This window comes from Hyperolius riggenbachi, chromosome 12 (assembly GCF_040937935.1).
Source record: "Hyperolius riggenbachi isolate aHypRig1 chromosome 12, aHypRig1.pri, whole genome shotgun sequence".
Classification (NCBI taxonomy): domain Eukaryota; kingdom Metazoa; phylum Chordata; class Amphibia; order Anura; family Hyperoliidae; genus Hyperolius; species Hyperolius riggenbachi.
In genome coordinates this window covers 223,366,994-223,389,621 of record NC_090657.1, presented here as the reverse complement: position 1 = coordinate 223,389,621, position 22,628 = coordinate 223,366,994, and the positions used below count along the sequence as shown (strand labels likewise).

The window sequence follows — 22,628 nt, the reverse complement described above, 5'->3', positions numbered from 1 at the left end:
TTCTCCACGTTTGCCTGCTCGCTGACCACTGCCCCCGGCCTGCTGCCCGCATTTTGAGGGGGGAGAAGAGAGGCAGAAGGAGGGGACCCATGTGAGGGAGGGGGGGGATATGTCCCCCCTCCCCACCGCTATCCCTGCTGTCACCCCTCCTCCTAGCGCTGCTCTTCCCCTCCTGAGTCCGGCATCTATGGGGGGTCCTGGCGACACCCCCCTGGCTGTCTGGCACCCGGTGCGCCCTGCCCCCCTGCGCCCTGCGGTAGAACCGCCACTGGATACTAGTCTAAGGTCTGAGCGCTAACACGTATGTATTCGCAACCGCAGACAGGCTGCAAGTGAGCAGAGAAGGCTTAAGAAGCAGAGGAGACCTCACAGCTGCACCCACCTATAATCAACCAATCCAGAGCGGTGTGAGTCCCCTCTGACGTCAGCCGACCAGCGGGTCAGCTGACGCGCCTCGTCCTAGCATAAAGGTCCTGTCTACAGCAACCCTCTGTGTAATTGACAAATCCGTCCTCGGTGTGCTAGACGCCGCCGGAACGGAAAACACCTCTGAACAGGGACCCGAGGCAGATGCGGAGACACCCGGCGTGCCCGCAGCCGCAGATGTTACAGGCTCCCTGTTAGTAGTGCAGTGACACCTTGTGGTGGTGTGATGGTAGTTCAGTGAGGATGGATGTGTGACATGGAAGAGAAGAAGATTAGAAGAATGGAAGAAGGTAAAACAGAAGACTAGAAGAATGGAAGTAAAGAAGAATGGAAGATAAGAAGATTAGAAGAATGTGAGAACTGAAGAATGGAAGAGAAGATCAGAAGAATGGAAGAACAGAAGAATGGAAGAACAAAAGAATGGAAGAACAAAAGACTAGGAGAACAGAAGACTAAAAGAACAGAAAAATGAAAGAGCAAAAGAATGGAAGATGAAAAGACGAAGTTTTGAGGATGCAGAATACATAAGATGACATTACAGAATACAAACATACATAAGAAAAAAGAAGTTCAGTGAGGATGGGTTTGTAGTCACAGGTGTTCCATCACGCTTTCCGAAGAACAGAAGACTAGAAGAACAGAAGAAAGGAAGAACAGAAGAAAGGAAGAACAGAAGACTTGAAGATCAGAAGACTAAAAGAGCAGAAGAATGCAAGAACTGAAGAATGAAAGAACAGAAGACTAGAAGAACAGAAAAAGGAATAGAAAAAGAATGGAAGAACAGAAGAATGGAAAATAGAAAACCAGAAGAATGAAAGAACAGTAGAATGGAATAGCAGAAGACTAGAAGATCAGAAGAATGAAAGAGCTGAAGAATGTAAGAACAGAAGAATGGAAGATGAAAAGATGAAGTTTCGAGGATGCATAAGACATCACACAATACATAAGACGACATCACAGAATACAGAAGATGACATCACAGAATACAAGCGTACAGAGAAGAAAGAAAGTTACAGAAGAAAAAGCAAAACAAAACAAAAGACAGGCTAGCAATAAAATATTTTAATTTCTTTTGTTCAATTTTTGTGCGCTTACTTTTAACCTTTGTCATGAATAGGTTAGGGGTCAAAAGTGAATTAAAGGGCACTCCCAGACTCCCCCATAGGTCTCCTCCTCGGCCTACTGTCATGTGTATGGTTACCCCTTCCTCCCCTAGTTATATATAGTGTCAAAAACCTGAGCAGTTCTTGCCTTTTTCCTGATTGCTAACTCAGTAAAGGACCAGCCCAAGGGATACTGTAGGGGGGTCGGGGGAAAATAAGTTGAAGTTACCCGGGGCTTCTAATGGTCCCTCACAGACATCCTGTGCCCACGCAGCCACTCACCGATGCTCCGGCCCCGCCTCTGGTTCACTTCTGGAATTTCAGACTTTATAGTCTGAAAACCACTGCGCCTGCGTTGCCGTGTCCTCGCTTCCCCTGATGTCACCAGGAGCGCACGGCGCAGGCACAGACCATACTGGGGCTGCGCAATACGCTCCTGGTGCCATCAGTGCGAGTGAGGACAAGGCAACGCAGGCACAGTGGTTTTCAGACTTCAAAGTCTGAAATTCCAGACGTGAACCGGAGGTATGGCCGGAGCATTGGGGAGTGGCTGCGCAGGCACAGGATGTCAGGGGACCATTAGACCATTAGAAGTTCAACTCATTTTCCCCCGACCCCCCTACAGTATCCCTTTAAAGGGAAGGTTCAGGGACTATGAAAAAAAAAAAAAAAATCTGAGCCTGCGCAGTACAGCCCGGAGGACGTCCGATGACGTCAGCGCGACGGCGTGGAACGCACAATGGAGCGCAGAAGAGGCCCGACCTGGCCGCCGGCCTGGCCAGGTCGGGTCGGCCACCGGAGGCCACCGGGAGCCTGCGGAGTGGCGCCGAGGGCACCTCCTGCCTGCCACGGGCTGGAGGAAGCCCCAGGTAAGTGGATAAGGATTTTTTTTTTCATAGTCCCTGAACCTTCCCTTTAAAACATTGTTATTATCATATAAATCCGGCATAGCGGGGTCTGAATCCTCTATAACAGTAATTATAGATTGATGGTGTACCTTGAAATGAATCAGAGCAGAGGGATAGGATGCAATATGGCTGCCTAATCTGGAATTTCCCTAAATCCCAGGTTTTGATTGGCTAAAACTTCCATGCGTCAATGCTTTATCATGTTTTGAATACCTAAGTCATAATATTATTGTTTATAAATTCCTTATTACCTTATCTTGTGAGCATTAACGTCATTAGGAATGTTTGACATTTTGACATTTGATTAATAGGTCATATTTGACGCAGTTAATTAAAAATGGACGTCACCAGCCATCTTCTCTGCTGGTTGACTTATTTGCCCCAGACATTGGGACTTTCCAACATTAAACAATGTCATTCATGACACATTTCTGATAATGTGTCCTTCTGCTAATTAGTTTGGAATGTGCCTGTCCTTTTCCAAAAATAAAACTGGTCATTTTGACCAAGTAAAAAGTCTACAGCAATTTAGATGCTTATTGAGGTACACAGGGCTTCCTCCAATATACTTAAATATAAAGCTTATTATATAATTCTTCTTAAAACTATTAATCATATAAGATAGAATTGCATATTCAAATTTAATAATATAAAATACTTTTCCATATCTGTTTGCCTTTCTTATGAAGAAATAAATACCATTTCCATTTAATAAGCAGTATTAATAATATTAATTGTAAGACTATGAAACCGCCAGGTGGCATAATTGTCTTAAATATAGGACAATAGAAAAAAACCTTGTAAAGTTCTATTTACGTTCCAAAGGACTCTCATGGTCAAAACATCTTTGCGGAACACATCTAATATATTTTGAAACTTTTACTGGCAGAATCTAGCATTTAAATGTATTTCAAAATATTAAATTATAGTACAGGTTTTAACAATAATTATTACTTTCTGTATCGATTATTAATATTTATATTAATAAAATGTATATGTAATAATTGAAAAAATGTTTATATATGACTGCAGCAGTAATGTGAATTTTAAACTTCTTCTTTTCAGTCTTCACACAGTACGCTTATCTATAACCTTGACATTTAAAGATGCTTTGTAACATAAACAAAAATGTTTTAGCTTCTAAATTAAAATAATGTAATTATGAGTTTCACTGCCTGGAATATGCTGAGATGTCTCAGAGCAATATTTTAAAGAAGTACCCCAACTTTACAGTTTACAATGAAATTATGCATAGAACATTCAAACTTAAAACATACACATATGACAGCTTTTCCTGCATAAATAAACCGCTAGAATTCTGACAATAGTGCAGGGACTTGCTAGGCTTTTACTGCTGTCCTTGCTGACATTCCTCTCCACTTCCTGTAGCTGGTAGATAGTGACAACAATGTAAAACTTAAATCCTTTTGGATCTGCAGTGCAGCTCTGCCCTTATACTTCCTCTCCTGGTGAAGAGCTGGGGGAAACCCCAGGGGAAAGAAAACAGCAGCACAGAGGAGGTCAGGCTGAAATCATCCATCATTTACTGTAGTTTTCTTTTTGTTCCTCCAGTAACAGTCCCGCATCTCCCCCCTGATGCTACAACCAGACTGAAGGCCACAGCTGGAGCAATTCATCCCACACTCCCAGGTAAGAGTGTCACCGGTTACCAAACTCATGGAAGAGCAGCAAACTTAGCGCATGCTCTACCCAGGTGACACATTGCTCCCCTCAGAATGGTGCTTTAAAGGTCATTTTTGCTAGGACTCCCTGATAGTAGTGCAGTGACACCTTGTGGTGGTGTGATGGTAGTTCAGTGAGGATGGATGTGTGGCCACAGGTATTCCATCACACTTTCTGAAGAACAGAAGACTAGAAGAACAGAAGACTGAAAGAGAAGAAGATTAGAAGAATGGAAGAACAGAAGAAGGGAAAACAGAAGACTAGAAGAATGTAAGAGAAGAAGTTTAAAAGAATGGAATAACAGAAGAATGGAAGAAGAGAAGAGAAAATTACCAGAAGAATGGAAAAACAGAAGACTGGAAAAACAGAAGAATAGAAGTTCCATAGAATGGAAAAACAGAAAATTAGGAGATCTAAAGAATGGAAGATCAGGAGAATAGAAGAATGGAAAAATAGAACACTAGTAGAACAGACTAGTGGAAGAACACTACAAGAACAGAAGATTAGTAGAACAAAAGAATGGAAGCTCAGAAGAATGGAAGATCAGAAGAATGGAAGAACAGAAAAATGGAAGAACAGAAGACTAGAAGATCAGAAGAATGGAAGAATGGAAGATGAAAAGATGGTGTTGTGGATGAATAAGATGACATCACGGAATGCATATGACATCACAGAATACATAAGATGACATCACAGAATACAAGCGTACAGAAGAAGAAAGAAGGTTACAGAAGAGAAACAAAAACAAACAAAAGAAATTAAAATACTTTTCTTTTTTACATTTACTTTTAACCCTTTGTCATGAGTAGGTTAGGGGTCAAACGTGAATTAAAGAGGACTTCCAGACTCCCCATAAGTCCCCTCCTCGGCCTACCTTCATGTATGTGGTTAACCCTCCCTCCGCTAGTTATATACAGTGCAGGGACTTGCTAGGCTTTTACTGCTGTCCTTGCGGACATTCCTCTCCACTTCCTGTAGCTGGTAGACAGGGACAACAATGTAAAACCGAAATCCTTTTGGATCTGCAGTGCAGCTCTACCCCGACACTTCCTCTCCTGGTGAAGAGCTGGGGGATTAAATCCCGGGGGGGGACAGAACACAGCAGCACAGAGGAGGTCAGGCTGAAATCATCCATCATTTACTTTAGTTTTCTTTTTGTTCCTCCAGTAACACTTCCACATCTCCCCCCTGATGCTACAACCAGACCGGAGGCCACAGCTGGAGCAATTCATCCCACACTCCCAGGTAAGAGTCTCACCGGTTACCAAACTCATGGAAGAGCAGTAAATTTAGCGCATGCTCTACCCAGGTGACACATTGTTCACCTCAGAATGGTGCTTTAAAGAGACACTGAAGCGAAAAAAATTATGATATTATGATTTGTAGGTGTAGCACAGCTAAGAAATAAAACATTAAGATCAGATACATCAGTGTAATTGTTTCCAGTACAGGAAGAGTTAAGAAACTACAGTTGTTATCTCTATGCAAAAAAGCCATTAATCTCTACGACTTTCAAAGTCGTGGAGAGGGCTGTCTTCTGACTTTTATTATCTCAACTATAAGTGAACAGTTTTCTTTTTATCTGCTAGAGGAGAGGTCATTAGTTCCCAGACTGCTCTGAAAGAATCACTTTGAATGCTGAGTGTTGTTTAATCTGCACATATTAGAGAATGATGCAATGTTAGAAAAAACACTATATACCTGAAAATAAAAATGAGAATATTTTCTTTGCTGCTAATCTTCTAATAATTATTCATAGTACACAACCAATTCATTATATCATTTTTTTTTCACTTCAGTGTCTCTTTAAAGGTCATTTTTGCTAGGGCTCCCTGTTAGTAGTGTAGTGACACCTTGTGGTGGTGTGATGGTAGTTCAGTGAGGATGGCTGTGTGGCCACAGGTATTCCATCATGCTTTCTGAAGAACAGAAGACTAGAAGAACAGAAGAAGGGAAAAGAGAAGAAGATTAAAATAGTGGAAGAACAGAAGAATGAAAGAGAAGAAGATTAGAAGAATGGAAGAACCGAAGAATGGAAGAGAAGAAGATTAGAAGAATGGAATACCCGAAGAATGGAAAAACAGAAGAATGGAAGAACAGAAGACTAGAAGTTCCGTAGAATGGCAGAACAGAAAATTAGCAGATGTAAAGAATGGAAGATTAGGAGAATGGAAGAATGGAAATATAGAACACTAGTAGAACAGAAGACTGGAAGAACACTACAAGAACAGAAGATTAGTAGAACAAAAGAATGGAAGATCAGAAGAATGGAAGCTCAGAAAAACGGAAGAAAAGAAGACTGGAAGATCAGAAGAATGGAAGATCAGAAGACTGGAAGATCAGAAGAATGGAAGATCAGAAGAATAGAAGAATGGAAGATGAAAAGATGGTGTTGAGGATGAATAAGGTGACATCACGGAATGCATATGGCATCACAGAATACAAGTGTACAGAAGAAGAAAGAAGGTTACAGAAGAGAAACAAAAACAAACAGAAGAAATGCAAATACTTTTTTTAAAATCTTAACTTTTAACCCTTTGTCATGAATAGGTTAGGGGTCAAAAGTGAATTAAAGAGGACTCCCAGACTCCCTCATAAGTCCCCTCCTCGGCCTACCGTCATGTATGTGGTTACCCCTCCCCCCGTAGTTATATACAGTGCAGGGACTTGCTAGGCTTTTACTGCTGTCCTTGCTGACATTCCTCTCCACTTCCTGTAGCTGGTAGACAGGGACAACAATGTAAAACCAAAATCCTTCTGGATCTGCAGTGCAGCTCCACCCTGACACTTCCTCTCCTGGTAAGGAGCTGGAGGGAAACCCCGGGGGGACAGAAAACAGCAGCACAGAGGAGGTCAGGTTGAAATCATCCATTATTTACTGTAGTTGTCTTTTTGTTCCTCCAGTAACACTTCCACATCTCCTCCCTGATGCTACAACCAGACTGAAGGCCACAGCTGGAGATACCCACCACGCACTCCCAGGTAAGAGTCTCACCAGTTACCAAACTCATGGAAGAGCAGCAAACTTAGCATGCTCTACCCAGGTGACATATTGCTCACCTCAGAATGGTGCTGTAAAGATCATTTTTGCTAGGGCTCCCTGTTAGTAGTGCAGTGACACCTTGTGGTGGTGTGATGGTAGTTCAGTGAGAATGGCTGTGTGGCCACCGGTATTCCATCACACTTTCTGAAGAACAGAAGACTAGAAGAACAGAAGAATGTAAGAGAAGAAGATTAGAAGAATGGAAGAACAGAAGAAGGGAAAACAGAAGACTAGAAGAATGTAAGAGAAGAAGATTAAAAGAATGGAATAACAGAAGAATGGAAGAACAGAAGAGAAAATTACCAGAAGAATGGAAAAACAGAAGACTGGAAAAACAGAAGAATAGAAGGAAAGAAGATTAGAAGAATGGAAGAACAGAAGACTGGAAGGAAAGAAGATTAGAAGAATGGAAGAACAGAAGAATGTAAGAGAAGAAGATTAAAAGGATGGAAGAACAGAAGAGAAAATGATCAGAAGAATGGAAGAACAGAAGAGTAGATGAACAGAAGAAAGGAAGAGAAGAAGATTAGAAAAAGGGAAAAACAGAAGAATGGAAAAAACAGAAGAATGGAAAAACAGAAGACTAGAAGTTCCATAGAATGGAAGGACAGAAAATTAGGAGATCTAAAGAATGGAAGATCAGGAGAATGGAAGAATTGAAAAATAGAACACTAGTAGAACAGAAGACCGGAAGAACACTACAGGAACAGAAGATTAGTAGAACAAAAGAATGGAAGCTCAGAAGAATGGAAGCTCAGAAGAATGGAAGCTCAGAAGAATGGAAGAACAGAAGAATGGAAGAAAAGAAGACTGGAATATCAGAAGAATGGAAGCTCAGAAGAATGGAAGAACAGAAGAATGGAAGAAAAGAAGACTGGAATATCAGAAGAATGGAAGAACAGAAGAATGGAAGAAAAGAAGACTGGGATATCAGAAGATCAGAAGAATGGAAGATGAAAAGATGGCGTTGAGGATGAATAAGATGACATCACAGAATACATAAGATGACATCACAGAATACAAGCGTACAGAAGAAGAAAGAAGGTTACAGAAGAGAAACAAAAACAAACAGAAGAAATAACAGAAGAAATGAAAATACTTTTTTTTTAACGTTTACTTTTAACCCTTTGTCATGAATAGGTTAGGGTCAGAAGTGAATTAAAGGGGACTCCCAGACTCCCCCATAAGTCCCCTCCTCGGCCTACCGTCATGTGTGTGGTTACCCCTCCCTCCCCTAGTTATATACAGTGCAGGGACTTGCTAGGCTTTTACTGCTGTCCTTGCTGACATTCCTCTCCACTTCCTGTAGCTGGTAGACATGGACAACAATGTAAAACCGAAATCCTTTTGGATCTGCAGTGCAGCTCCGCCCTGACACTTCCTCTCCTGGTGAAGAGCTGGGGGAAACCCCGGGGAGACAGAACACAGCAGCACAGAGGAGGTCAGGCTGAAATCATCCATCATTTACTGTAGTTTTCTTTTTGTTCCTCCAGTAACAGTCCCGCATCTCCCCCCTGATGCTACAACCAGACTGAAGGCCACAGCTGGAGATACTCACCACGCACTCCCAGGTAAGAGTGTCACCGGTTACCAAACTCATGGAAGAGCAGCAAACTTAGCATGCTCTACCCAGGTGACACATTGCTCCCCTCAGAATGGTGCTTTAAAGGTCATTTTTGCTAGTGTATATAGGCAGATTCTCCTCCCCCCCCCCACTTTAGTGTATCTAGGCAGGTCTCCTTTTAGTGTATATAGACAGATCCCCCCCCCTTTAATGGCAGATAAATAATGTATACATGTATACAAGCAGAACCCCCTTTAGTGTATATGGGCAAATACACCCCCCCCCCCAACCCCACACACACACACACACTTCTCCAACTGGGAGGCAGTTGGGAAACCTTACTTTTCTGCTTGTCTACTTACTGTGCAGTGTAGCTGGGGACAGAACATTAGAGATGGCCCGAACGGTTCGCCCGCAAACGGTTCCAGGCGAACTTTTAGTGGTTCACGTTCGCCAGCGAAGGCGAACTATTGCGGAAGTTCGGTTCGCCCCCATAATGCTCCATTAAGGTCAACTTTGACCCTCTACAGTCAGCAGGCACGTTATCACCAATCAGACTACACTCACTCCTGGAGCCCCACCCCCCTTATAAAAGGCAATGTTCTCCAGACGTTTTACTCACTCGTATGCATACAGTAATTAGTTAAGGGTCAGCTGCTGACAGACTCTGCTAGGGAGACCATAGTTAGGCTCTTGTAGGCTTGTTAGCTTGCTCTTGGCTGATTGTTATTCCTTATATAGCACCCCACAACAGCTCCCTCTCTCCCTCCTCCCTCTCCGGAGGAGGAGGGTCTTGTCTTCCAGGGAATTGTAGGGTTTAAAAAACCAGCTCACATACAATGGCCGGGAATCGAACCCAGGCCTAGTGCTTGGTAGGCAGCTCTCCTCACCGCTATACCACCACCAACACTACAAGCTGAAGCCAGCCTAGCATGTACCATTATGATATATCCAAGAGAAAAAAATGAGCTTGCTTAGGGATTTGTAGGATGTCAAATGCCAACTCACATACATTGGCCAGGAATCGAACCCAGGCCTACCGCTTGGTAGGCTACTATCCTAACCATTATACCACCAACACAACACACTACAATGCTACATGCTGAAGCCAGCCTAGCATGTACCATTATGATATATCCAAGCGAAAAATGAGCTTGCTTAAAGTTTGTAGGATGCTAAAAGCCAACTCACATTGGCCAGGAATCAAACCCAGGCCTACCACTTGGTAGGCTGCTATCCTAACCATTATACCACCAACACAACACACTACAATGCTTCATGCTGAAGTAGTTAAGTAACTACAAGTTCCACAATGCATTGCAGGAATCTGACAGTCACAGTCATGATTCATAAAGGCAAATGCATTGTGGGACTTGTAGTTCCTTAACAGCTGGAGAGCCAAGTTTGCAGATCACTGTGCTAGGCTTTTACTGCTGTCCTTGCTGGCATTCCTCTCCACTTCCTGTAGCTGGTAGACAGAGACAACATTGTAAAACCAAAATCCTTTTGGATCTGCAGTGCAGCTCTGCCCCGACACTTCCTCTCCTGGTGAAGAGCTGGGGGATTAAATCCCGGGAGGGACAGAACACAGCAGCACAGAGGAGGTCAGGCTGAAATCATCCATCATTTACTTTAGTTTTCTTTTTGTTCCTCCAGTAACATTCCCACATCTCCCCCCTGATGCTAAAACCAGACCGGAGGCCACAGCTGGAGCAATTCATCCCACACCTCCAGGTAAGAGTCTCACCAGTTACCAAACCCTCAGGCTGCCTCCACCTTCCAGACAGAACTAATACTGACCCTACTCACTGCACAACAGGCAAATGCATACCTCCCAACTTATTGAGATGAGAAAGAGGGACAATTAAGCCCTGCCCCTTCCACACCCTCGCCCCACCCCTGGTCAAGCATTAGAAAAATATGCTGTTTTATAATTCAAACCACGCTGGTCCTTTCTATCCTGTTCCATTTTCCTTCATATTAACATTTTAAAATTAGTAATATATCAATTTAAAGGATGGGAATAAGATGTTTAGAGTCAAACACATTTTTCAGTAGATGTGCAGCCCACCCCTGCCTTGTACAGTAACTGCCCCCTTCTATGTGCAGCCCACCCCTGCCTTGTACAGTTACTGCCCCCTTCTATGTGCAGCCCACCCCTGCCTTGTACAGTAACTGCCCCCATCTATGTGCAGCCCACCCCTGCCTTGTACAGTTACTGCCCCTTTCTATGTGCAGCCCACCTCTGCCTTGTACAGTTACTGCCCCCTTCAATATGCAGCCCACCCCTGCCTTGTACAGTAACTGCCCCTTCTATGTGCAGCCCACCCCTGCCTTGTACAGTAACTGCCCCCCTTCTATGTGCAGCCCACCCCTGCCTAGTACAGTAACTGCCTTCTTCTATGTGCAGCCCACCCTGCCTTGTACAGTAACTGCCTTCTTCTATGTGCAGCCCACCCTGCCTTGTACAGTAACTGCCCCTTCTATGTGCAGCCCACCCCTGCCTTGTACAGTAACTGCCCCCTTCTATGTGCAGCCCACCTCTGCCTTGTACAGTAACTGCCCCCTTCTATGTGCAGCCCACCCCTGCCTTGTACAGTAACTGCCCCCCTTCTATGTGCAGCCCACCGCTGCCTTGTACAGTAACTGCCTCCTTCTATGTGCAGCCCACCCTGCCTTGTACAGTAACTGCCTCCTTCTATGTGCAGCCCACCCTGCCTTGTTCAGTAACTGCCCCCTTCTATGTACAGCCCACCCCTGCCTTGTACAGTAACTGCCCCCTTCTATGTGCAGCCCACCCCTGCCTTGTACAGTAACTGCCCCCCTTCTATGTGCAGCCCACCTCTGCCTTGTACAGTAACTGCTCCTCTTCTATGTGCAGCCCACCCCTGCCTTGTACAGTAATTGCCCCTTCTATGTGCAGCCCACCCCTGCCTTATACAGTAACTGCCCCCTTCAATATGCAGCCCACCCCTGCCTTGTACAGTAACTGCCCCTTCTATGTGCAGCCCACCCCTGCCTTGTACAGTAACTGCCCCCCTTCTATGTGCAGCCCACCCTGCCTTGTACAGTAACTGCCTTCTTCTATGTGCAGCCCACCCTGCCTTGTACAGTAACTGCCCCCTTCTATGTGCAGCCCACCCTGCCTTGTACAGTAACTGCCCCCTTCTATGTGCAGCCCACCCCTGCCTTGTACAGTAACTTCCCCCTTCTATGTGCAGCCCACCCTGCCTTGTACAGTAACTCCCCCCCTTCTATGTGAAGCCCACCGCTGCCTTGTATAGTAACTGCCTCCTTCTATGTGCAGCCCACCCTGCCTTGTACAGTAACTGCCTCCTTCTATGTGCAGCCCACCCTGCCTTGTACAGTAACTGCCCCCTTCTATGTACAGCCCACCCCTGCCTTGTACAGTAACTGCCCCCTTCTATGTGCAGCCCACCCGCTGCCTTGTACAGTAACTGCCTCCTTCTATGTGCAGCCCACCCTGCCTTGTACAGTAACTGCCTCCTTCTATGTGCAGCCCACCCTGCCTTGTACAGTAACTGCCCCCTTCTATGTACAGCCCACCCCTGCCTTGTACAGTAACTGCCCCCTTCTATGTGCAGCCCACCCCTGCCTTGTACAGTAACTGCCCCCCTTCTATGTGCAGCCCACCTCTGCCTTGTACAGTAACTGCCCCTCTTCTATGTGCAGTCCACCCCTGCCTTGTACAGTAATTGCCCCTTCTATGTGCAGCCCACCCCTGCCTTGTACAGTAACTGCCCCCCTTCTATGTGCAGCCCACCGCTGACTTGTACAGTAACTGCCTCCTTCTATGTGCAGCCCACCCTGCCTTGTACAGTAACTGCCTCCTTCTATGTGCAGCCCACCCATCCTTGTACAGTAACTGCCCCCTTCTATGTGCAGCCCACCCCTGCCTTGTACAGTAACTGCCCCCCTTCTATGTGCAGCCCACCCCTGCCTTGTACAGTAACTGCCTCCTTCTATGTGCAGCCCACCCCCTGCCTTGTACAGTAACTCCCCCTATGTGCAGCCCACCCCTGCCTTATACAGTAACTGCCCCTCTTCTATGTGCAGCCCACCCCTGCCTTGTACAGTAACTGCCCCCCTTCTATGTGCAGCCCACCCTGCCTTGTACAGGAACTGCCCCCTTCTATGTGCAGCCCACCCCCTGCCTTGTACAGTAACTGCGCCCTTCTGTGTGCAGCCCACCCCTGCCTTGTACAGTAACTGCCTCCTATGTGCAGCCCACCCCCTGCCTTGTACAGTAACTGCCCCCTTCTATGTGCAGCCAACCCCTGCCTTGTACAGTAACTGCCCCCTTCTATGTGCAGCCCACCCCCTGCCTTGTACAGTAGCTGCCCCCCTTCTATGTGGAGCCAACCCCTAACTTTTACAGTAACTGCCCCCCTTCTATGTGCAGCCCACCCCTGCCTTGTACAGTAACTGCCCCTCTTCTATGTGCAGCCCATCCCCTGCCTTGTACAGTAACTGTCCCCCTTCTATATGCAGCCCACTGCTGCCTTGGACAGTAACTGCCCACCTTCTATGTGCAGCCCACCCCTGCCTTATACAGTAACTGCCCCCTTCTATGTGCAGCCCACCCCTGCCTGGTACAGTAACTGTCCACCTTCTATATGCAGCCCACTGCTGCCTTGGACAGTAACTGCCCACCTTCTATGTGCAGCCCACCCCTGCCTTATACAGTAACTGCCCACCTTCTATGTGCAGCCCACCCCTGCCTTGTACAGTAACTGCCCACCTTCTATGTGCAGCCCACCCCTGCCTTGTACAGTAACTGCCAACCTTCTATGTGCAGCCCACCCCTGCCTTGTACAGTAACTGCCCCCCTTTTATGTGCAGCCCTTTACCACATCCTTCTTCGTGTGCCCACAGATACCCCAGGCAAACCAGAAATCAGATTAGGCCTTCACCAGAACGTCTTCATTGTCAGCTGCTTCTCTGCCTCGAACATTCCGAACCTCCATTATGAGCTGATTCAGAATAGAGCAGTTGTGCAGAACATGACTGTCCACACCAACCAACCGGCCAACTTCACCATCCAGACGCCGGGATTTATGCAGCTGCAGTGCCGAGCCAGGAGCCCGTCCGGCAGCGAGGCCTCAAGTGACATTCGGAAAGTGAACGTGACTGAAGGTGAGGCCACTGTGGCTCTAAGAGCTGCCTCAGCAGTGGTGCTCCTAACCCTCCACATATCACTGGGCCTCCTCAGCGGTGCTCCTAACCCTCCACCTATCACTGGGCCTCCTCAGCGGTTCTCCTAACCCTCCACATATCACTGGGCCTCCGCAGCGGTGCTCCTAACCCTCCACATATCACTGTGCCTCCGCAGCGGTGCTCCTAACTCTGCACATATCACTGGGCCTCCTCAGCGGTGCTCCTAACCCTGCACAAATCACTTGGCCTCCGCAGTGGTGCTCCTAACCCTCCACATATCACTGTGCCTCCGCAGCGGTGTTCCTAACCCTGCATATATCACTGGGCCCCGCAGCGGTGCTCCTAACCCTCCACATATCACTGGGCCTCCGCAGCGGTGCTCCTAACCCTCCACCTATCACTGGGCACTCTGCAGCGGTGCTCCTAGCCCTCCACAAATCATTGGGCCACTGCAGCTGTGCTCCTAACCCTCCACCTATCACTGGGCCTCCGCAGCGGTGCTCCTAACCCTCTACATATCACTGGGCCTCCGCAGCGGTGCTCCTAACCCTCCACGTATAACTGGGCCTCCGCAGCGGTGATCCTAACCCTCTACTAATCACTGGGCCTCCGCAGCTGTGCTCCTAACCTTCCACTAATCACTGGGCCTCCGCAGCGGTGATCCTAACCCTCCACATATCATTGGGCCTCCGCAGCGGTGCTCCTAACCCTCCACTAATCACTGGACCTCCGCAGCGTTGCTCCTAACCCTCTACTAATCACTGGACCTCCGCAGCAGTGCTCCTAACCCTCCACTAATCACTGGGCCTCCGCAGTGGTGCTCCTAACCCTGCACATATCACTGGGCCTCCGCAGTGGTGCTCCCAACCCTCCACATATCACTGGGCCTCCGCAGCGGTGCTCCTAACCCTCCACATATCACTGGGCCTCTGCAGCGGTGCTCCTAACCCTGCACATATCACTGGGCCTCCGCAGTGGTGCTCCTAACCCTCCACATATCACTGGGCCTCCTCAGCAGTGCTCCTAACCCTCCACAAATCACTGGGCCTCCGCAGCGGTGCTCCTAACCATGCACATATCACTGGGCCTCCGCAGCGGTGCTCCTAACCCTCCACAAATCACTGGGCCTCCGCAGCGGTGCTCCTAACCCTCCACCAATCACTGGGCCTCCGCAGCGGTGCTCCTAACCCTCCACCAATCACTGGGCCTCCGCAGCGGTGCTCCTAACCCTCGACAAATCTCTGGGCCTCCGCAGTGGTGCTCCTAACCATGCACATATCACTGGGCCTCCGCAGCGGTGCTCCTAACCCTCACATATTACTGTGCCTCCGCAGCAGTGCTCCTAACCCTGCACATATCACTGGGCCTCTGCAGCGGTGCTCCTAGCCCTCCACAAATCACTGGGCCTCTGCAGCGGTGCTCCTAACCCTGCACATATCACTGGGCCTCCGCAGCAGTGCTCCTAGCCCTGCACAAATCACTGGGCCTCCGCAGCGGTGCTCCTAGCCCTCCACAAATCACTGGGCCTCCGCAGTGGTGCTCCTAACCCTGCACATATCACTGGGCCTCTGCAGCGGTGCTCCTAGCCCTCCACAAATCACTGGGCCTCCGCAGCGGTGCTCCTAACCCTGCACATATCACTGGGCCTCCGCAGCGGTGCTCCTAGCCCTGCACAAATCACTGGGCCTCTGCAGCGGTGCTCCTAACCCTCCACCTATCACTGGGCCTCCACAGTGGTGCTCCTAACCCTCCACAAATCATTGGGCCACTGCAGCTGTGCTCCTAACCCTCCACCTATCACTGGGCCTCCGCAGCGGTGCTCCTAACCCTCTACATATCACTGGGCCTCCGCAGCGGTGCTCCTAACCCTCCACGTATAACTGGGCCTCCGCAGCGGTGATCCTAAACCTCTACTAATCACTGGGCCTCCGCAGCAGTGCTCCTAACCTTCCACTAATCACTGGGCCTCCGCAGCGGTGCAAGCTCCTAACCCTCTACTAATCACTGGACCTCTGCAGCAGTGCTCCTAACCCTCCACTAATCACTGGGCCTCCGCAGCGGTGCTCCTAACCCTCTACTAATCACTGGACCTCCGCAGCAGTGCTCCTAACCCTCCACTAATCACTGGGCCTTCGCAGTGGTGCTCCTAACCCTCCACAAATCACTGTGCCTCCGCAGCGGTGCTCCTAACCCTCCTCGAATCACTGTGCCTCCGCAGCGGTGCTCCTAACCCTCCACATGTCACTGGGCCTCTGCAGTGGTGCTCCTAACCCTCCACCAATCACTGGGCCTCCGCAGTGGTGCTCCTAGCCCTCCACAAATCACTGGGCCTCCGCAGTGGTGCTCCTAGCCCTCCACAAATCACTGGACCTCCGCAGCAGTGCTCCTAACCCTCCACAAATCACTGGGCCTCTGCAGTGGTGCTCCTAACCCTGCACATATCAATGGGCCTCCGCAGTGGTGCTCCTAACCCTCCACATATCACTGGGTCTCCGCAGCGGTGCTCCTAACCCTGCACATATCACTGGGCCTCCGCAGCGGTGCTCCTAACCCTCCACATATAACTGGGCCTCCGCAGTGGTGCTCCTAACCCTCCACATATCACTAGGCCTCCGCAGCAGTGCTCCTAACCCTGCACATATCACTGGGCACTCTGCAGCGGTGCTCCTAGCCCTCCACAAATCACTGGGCCTCCGCAGCGGTGCTCCTAACCCTGCACATATCACTGGGCCTCCGCAGCGGTGCTCCTAGCCCTCCACAAATCACTGGGCCTCCGCAGCGGTGCTCCTAACCCTCCACCAATCACTGGGCCTCCGCAGTGGTGCTCCTAACCCTCCACAAATCATTCCGCCACTGCAGCCGTGCTCCTAACCCTCCATCTATCACTGGGCCTCCGCAGCGGTGCTCCTAACCCTCCACATATCACTGGGCCTCCGCAGCGGTTCTCCTAACCCTCCACATATCACTGGGCCTCCGCAGCGGTGATCCTAACCCTCTACTAATCACTGGACCTCTGCAGCAGTGCTCCTAACCCTCCACTAATCACTGGGCCTCTGCAGCGGTGCTCCTAACCCTCTACTAATCACTGGACCTCCGCAGCAGTGCTCCTAACCCTCCACTAATCACTGGGCCACCGTAGTGGTGCTCCTAACCCTGCACATATCACTGGGCCTCCGCAGTGGTGCTCCCAACCCTCCACATATCACTGGGCCTCCGCAGCGGTGCTCCTAACCCTCCACATATCACTGGGCCTCTGCAGCGGTGCTCCTAACCCTCCACATATCACTGGGCCTCCTCAGCGGTGCTCCTAACCCTCCACCAATCACTGGGCCTCCGCAGCGGTGCTCCTAACCCTCGACAAATCTCTGGGCCTCCGCAGTGGTGCTCCTAACCATGCACATATCACTGGGCCTCTGCAGCTGTGCTCCTAGCCCTCCACAAATCACTGGGCCTCCGCAGTGGTGCTCCTAACCCTCCACCAATCACTGGGCCTCCACAGTGGTGCTCCTAACCCTCCACAAATCATTGGGCCACTGCAGCGGTGCTCCTAACCCTCCACCTATCACTGGGCCTCCGCAGCGGTGCTCCTAGCCCTCCACAAATCAATGGGCACTCTGCAGCGGTGCTCCTAACCCTGCACATATCACTGGGCCTCCGCAGCTGTGCTCCTAGCCCTCCACAAATCACTGGGCCTCCGCAGTGGTGCTCCTAACCCTCCACCAATCACTGGGCCTCCACAGTGGTGCTCCTAACCCTCCACAAATCATTGGGCCACTGCAGCGGTGCTCCTAACCCTCCACCTATCACTGGGCCTCCGCAGCGGTGCTCCTAACCCTCCATATATTACTGGGCCTCAACAGCGGTGCTTCTAACCCTCCATATATCACTGGGCCTCAACAGCGGTGCTTCTAACCCTCCACATATCACTGGGCCTCCGCAGCGGTGATCCTAACCCTCTACTAATCACTGAGCCTCCGCAGCATTGCTCCTAACCTTTCACTAATCACTGGGCCTCCGCAGCGGTGCTCCTAACCCTCTACTAATCACTGGACCTCTGCAGCAGTGCTCCTAACCCTCCACTAATCACTGGGCCTCCGCAGCGGTGCTCCTAACCCTCTACTAATCACTGGACCTCCGCAGCAGTGCTCCTAACCCTCCACTAATCACTGGGCCTCCGCAGTGGTGCTCCTAACCCTCCACAAATCACTGGGCCTCCGCAGCGGTGCTCCTAACCCTCCTCCAATCACTGTGCCTCCGCAGCGGTGCTCCTAACCCTCCACATGTCACTGGGCCTCCGCAATGGTGCTCCTAACCCTCCACCAATCACTGGGCCTCCGCAGTGGTGCTCCTAACCCTCCACAAATCACTGGACCTCCACAGTGGTGCTCCTAGCCCTCCACAAATCACTGGACCTCCGCAGCAGTGCTCCTAACCCTCCACAAATCACTGGGCCTCCGCATCGGTGCTCCTAACCCTCCACAGATTACTGGGCCTCCGCAGCGGTGCTCCTAACCCTCCACAAATCACTGGGCCTCCGCAGCGGTGCTCCTAACCCTCCTCCAATCACTGTGCCTCCGCAGCGGTGCTCCTAACCCTCCACAAATCACTGGGCCTCCGCAGCGGTGCTCCTAACCCTCCACAGATCACTGGGCCTCCGCAGAGGTGCTACTACCCCTCCACATATCACTGGACCTCCGCAGCAGGGCTCCTAACCTTAAGCATCCCCCCCGCCCCAAAAAAGAAAAAAAACTACATAGAGAATATATACCATGAGCCATACAAGGTGGATGCATAATACAGGGAGACCCTGAGATACAATCAACTGGCCAATCCTGTCGCATTTTGTTGCACACCCCCTTCCTGCACTGCTTCAGCTTAGTGTGTAAATGCAGAGTATAGTGCAGCAGAAGCTGTGCTCTCCCCTCTCCGCTGGAGTCCAGTGCTGTGCATGTGTGACCATCCTGTCTGTCCCCATCCCCCTCTTGCACTCCCCCAGCTTAGTGTGTAAATGCAGAGTATAGTGCAGCAGAAGCTGTGCTCTCACCTCTCCGCTGGAGACCAGTGCTGTGCCTGTGTGACCATCCTGTCTTTCCCCATCCCCCTCTTGCACTCCCCCAGCTTAGTGTGTAAATGCAGAGTATAGTGCTGCAGAAGCTGTACTCTCACCTCTCAGCTGGAGTCCAGTGCAGTGCCTGTGTGACCATCCTGTCTGTCCCCATCCCCCTCTTGCACTCCCCCAGCTTAGTGTGTAATGCAGAGTATAGGGTAACAGAAACTGTGCTCTCACCTCTCAGCTGGAGTCCAGTGCTGTGCCTGTGTGACCATCCTGTCTGTCCCCATTTCCCTCCTGCATCCCTCCAGCTTAGTGTGTAAATGCAGAGTATAGTGCAGCAGAAGCTGTGCTCTAACCTCTCCGCTGGAGTCCAGTGCTGTGCCTGTGTGACCATCCTGTCTGTCCCCATCCCCTTCCTGCTGTCCCCCAGCTTAGTGTGTAAATGCAGAGTATAGAGCAGCAGAAGCTGTGCTCTCACCTCTCCGCTGGAGTCCAGTGCTGTGCCTGTGTGACCATCCTGTCTGTCCCCATCCCCTTCCTGCACTCCCCCAGCTTAGTGTGTAAATGCATAGTGTAGGGCAGCACAAGCTGTGCTCCCCCCTGGAGTCCAGTGCTGTGCTTCCGCCTATCCGCTCACCACTCACCCTAGTGCCCAGCATCTCCTAGCGCTTGGAACGTGATTACACCCTACATGATGAGAGCCAGCACTAGAGGGAGCAGGAGACAGACAGGATTGTTGCAAAGGCACAGCACAGGACTCCAGAGGGGAGGTGAGAGCACAGCTTCTGCATCACTATACTCTGCATTTACACACTGGACTGGGGGAGAGCAGGAGGGTGATAGGAACAGATAGTGGGGCAAGGAGGGTCAAAGTGGGACAGAGGGAGGCACAGTGGGACAGAGGGAGGCACAGAGGGATGCACACAGAGACTGATCATCCACAACACAACTTAGGCAGGTGCCTAGGGCCTGGAGAGAGTCTAGGGGCCCAGTTTATACTAATCCCCAACAAATTTTGACAAGAAATCTTGAAACCATTAAGTGTGTGCCTAAAGTCATTGCTTGCCCAGGGCATCATTTCATTTTAATCCATCCCTGGACGCACAGGGGGACAGAGGGACACACAGGGGGACTGAAGGTGGCACAAGGAGACATAAGGAGGCACAAGTGGTCAGAAGGCGGTACAAACACCTGTGTTGGGCGTGGCTTTATTTGGGAGATGGGGATTCATTCAGGGGTGGAGCCAAGTTCAGGGGGTGGCTTAGTCAGAGGTATGCCATCCCTTTAGGACCAATGGCACTCCAGGCAGTGGCCTGTAATGCCTAAAAACACCCCTAGCTGCTACATATTCAGCCTCAGTTGAAGACAGTGTTGAGCTTGTCTGCTTCCTGCTGGTCCAGCTGATTATTCTGTCATTAAATAGAAACAAATAACCACTGGTAGACTTTCGTTTTATTTGCATCTCCTTTGAAGTCTGCTGTAATGACATTTGAATAGCACCTAGCCAGTAGCCCATTCATTAGTCCAAAGTGTTTAACCTTCTTGCATCCGATACATGCTGCATTCTCTTTTCTGTGTACTTTTGTGTCTGTAGCTTGAAGTGCAGTGTGATCATTACTTTCCACAGTTGTCCCTTCTTTTCTGCACCTGTACTCGTCTAGTATCAGTTCTTCTTCGGGTCTAGTTTCCAGAGTGGTAAAGGATACTCGAAGTGACATGTGACATGATGAGATCGACATGGGTATGTACAGTGCCTAGCACACAAATAACTATGCTGTGTTCCTTTTTTTCTTTCTCTACCTGAAAGAGTTAAATATCAGGTATGTAAGTGGCTGACTCAGTCCTGAGAGATAGAAAGGGTCAATAGTTCATAGATTTTAGCTCTGGCATACTTCAATCAATGTGTCATTGAGCAAAAACAATAAAACAGTTAAAACTTAAAAAGTAGATTTAAGCATAAAATAAAACTGTGAAATATCTTAAAAAGTCATTTTTAGGAAAAAGAAGATAGATACAAATGTTTATTTCATTAGTTTATTTTTGCCTTGGGTGTTTTAAAACAGTTTTAACTGTTTTATTGTTTTGCTCAATGACACATTTATTGAAGTATGCCAGAGCTAAAATATATCAACTATTGATCCTTTTTATCTCTTTCCTGCTCTCAGAAGCCATTTTCTGCTAGAGAAGTGTTTTATAGTTGGAATTTCTTATCAGTGAGGATTACACTGTAGTCATTTCCTGTCTGAGTCAGGACTGAGTCCGCCGCTTACATACCTGATGTTTAACTCTTTCAGGCAGAGAAAGGAAATAAGGAACACAGCCTAGTTATTTGTGTGCTAGGAACTGTACATACCCATGTCTATCTCATCATGTCACATGTCACTTCAGGTATCCTTTAACCACTTAAGCATATCTGGACGAACATTCTCGTCCAGATAGGCTGCGCGCACTCCCAAGAGCCATTAGCCCAGCGATCAATGAATGGGATTAAAGATCCCATTCATTGATCGAAGCCCCCCGCAGAAAAAACGACAGCCTCTTAATGCTTCCTGGAAGCGTATGATCATGCTTCTAGGACTTTTTGACTGTGGCCATCTTGTGGCTAAATAGTAAAACTACACCCACATCCATTTTTTCTTAAAGTGTAACTGTCAGGCATAAAATAAAAAATCAATTCTTTATTTTTATCTGGTAAACAAGTAATAAGGATGCTAACCAGGCAATCCAAAAGTTAAAATCTCTATTACTTTTCTTGTGTATAAATGATCATTCCTCAGTTTACCTGACTCTTATTTGGTACGTTGCCGCACAAAGGAAGCTGCAGGGCATGCTGGGTTGTCATTTTTTGCTTCTGTACATTAGTTAAGTCTGAGAGGAAATAAAGAAGCAAAAAAAGACAACCCAGCATGCCCTGCAACTTCCTTTGTGCGGCAACGTACCAAATAAGGGTCAGGTGAACTGGGGAATGATCATTTATAAATAAGAAAAGTAATAGAGATTTTAACTTTCGGATTGCCTGATTAGCATCCGTATTACTTGTTTACCAGATAAAACTAAATAATTGATTTTTTATTTAATGCCCGACAGTTACACTTTAAATAAATAAAAAAAATTACATTTCAAATTAGCTGTTTACCTCTCACAGCAAAAATTACCTAAATACAATTTTTAATAAAAAAAATTACAAAAAATTACAATAAAAAACAAAAATCAAAACATAATTAGTTACCTAAGTGTCTGAACTTTTTAAATATGCATGTCAAATGAGTATATTAATATATTTTTTTTGAATTATGGGCTTGTAAATAGTGATGGACGCAAATTGAAAAAAATGCACCTTTATTTCCAAATAAAGTATCGGCGCCATAAATTGTGATAGGGACATAATTTAAACTGTGTAATAACCAGGACAAATGGGCAAATACAATACATGGGTTTTAATTATGGTAACGTATTAATTTCAAACTATAATGGCCAAAAACCGAGAAATAATTTTTTTTTTTCATTTCTTTCTTAGATTCAGATTAAATAAATGGATTCAGAATAAATAAATTCTTAGCTAAATGTATCACCCAAAGAAAGCCTAATTGGTGGCAAAAAAAACAAGATATAGACCAATTCATTGTGATAGGTAGTGATAAATTTATTGACAAATGAATGGGAGGTAAAA

General features: G+C 48.1%; 1 protein-coding gene across 5 annotated transcripts in view; it reads left to right on the top strand.

The window, feature by feature from the left end:
- The window catches only part of LOC137542578 (uncharacterized), a 106,508-nt gene that overhangs the window by 49,489 nt on the left and 34,391 nt on the right, over positions 1-22,628 (top strand). For 3 of the 5 annotated variants that reach the window (XM_068264601.1, XM_068264605.1, XM_068264604.1), the window contains exons 4-9: positions 4,010-4,087; positions 5,288-5,365; positions 7,025-7,102; positions 8,657-8,734; positions 10,384-10,461; positions 13,624-13,884. In XM_068264601.1, coding sequence (XP_068120702.1) covers positions 4,010-4,087; positions 5,288-5,365; positions 7,025-7,102; positions 8,657-8,734; positions 10,384-10,461; positions 13,624-13,884 — 651 coding nt within the window. The remainder of the gene's footprint in view (positions 1-4,009; positions 4,088-5,287; positions 5,366-7,024; positions 7,103-8,656; positions 8,735-10,383; positions 10,462-13,623; positions 13,885-22,628) is intronic. The other 2 variants (XM_068264602.1, XM_068264606.1) reach the window with 2 other exon arrangements.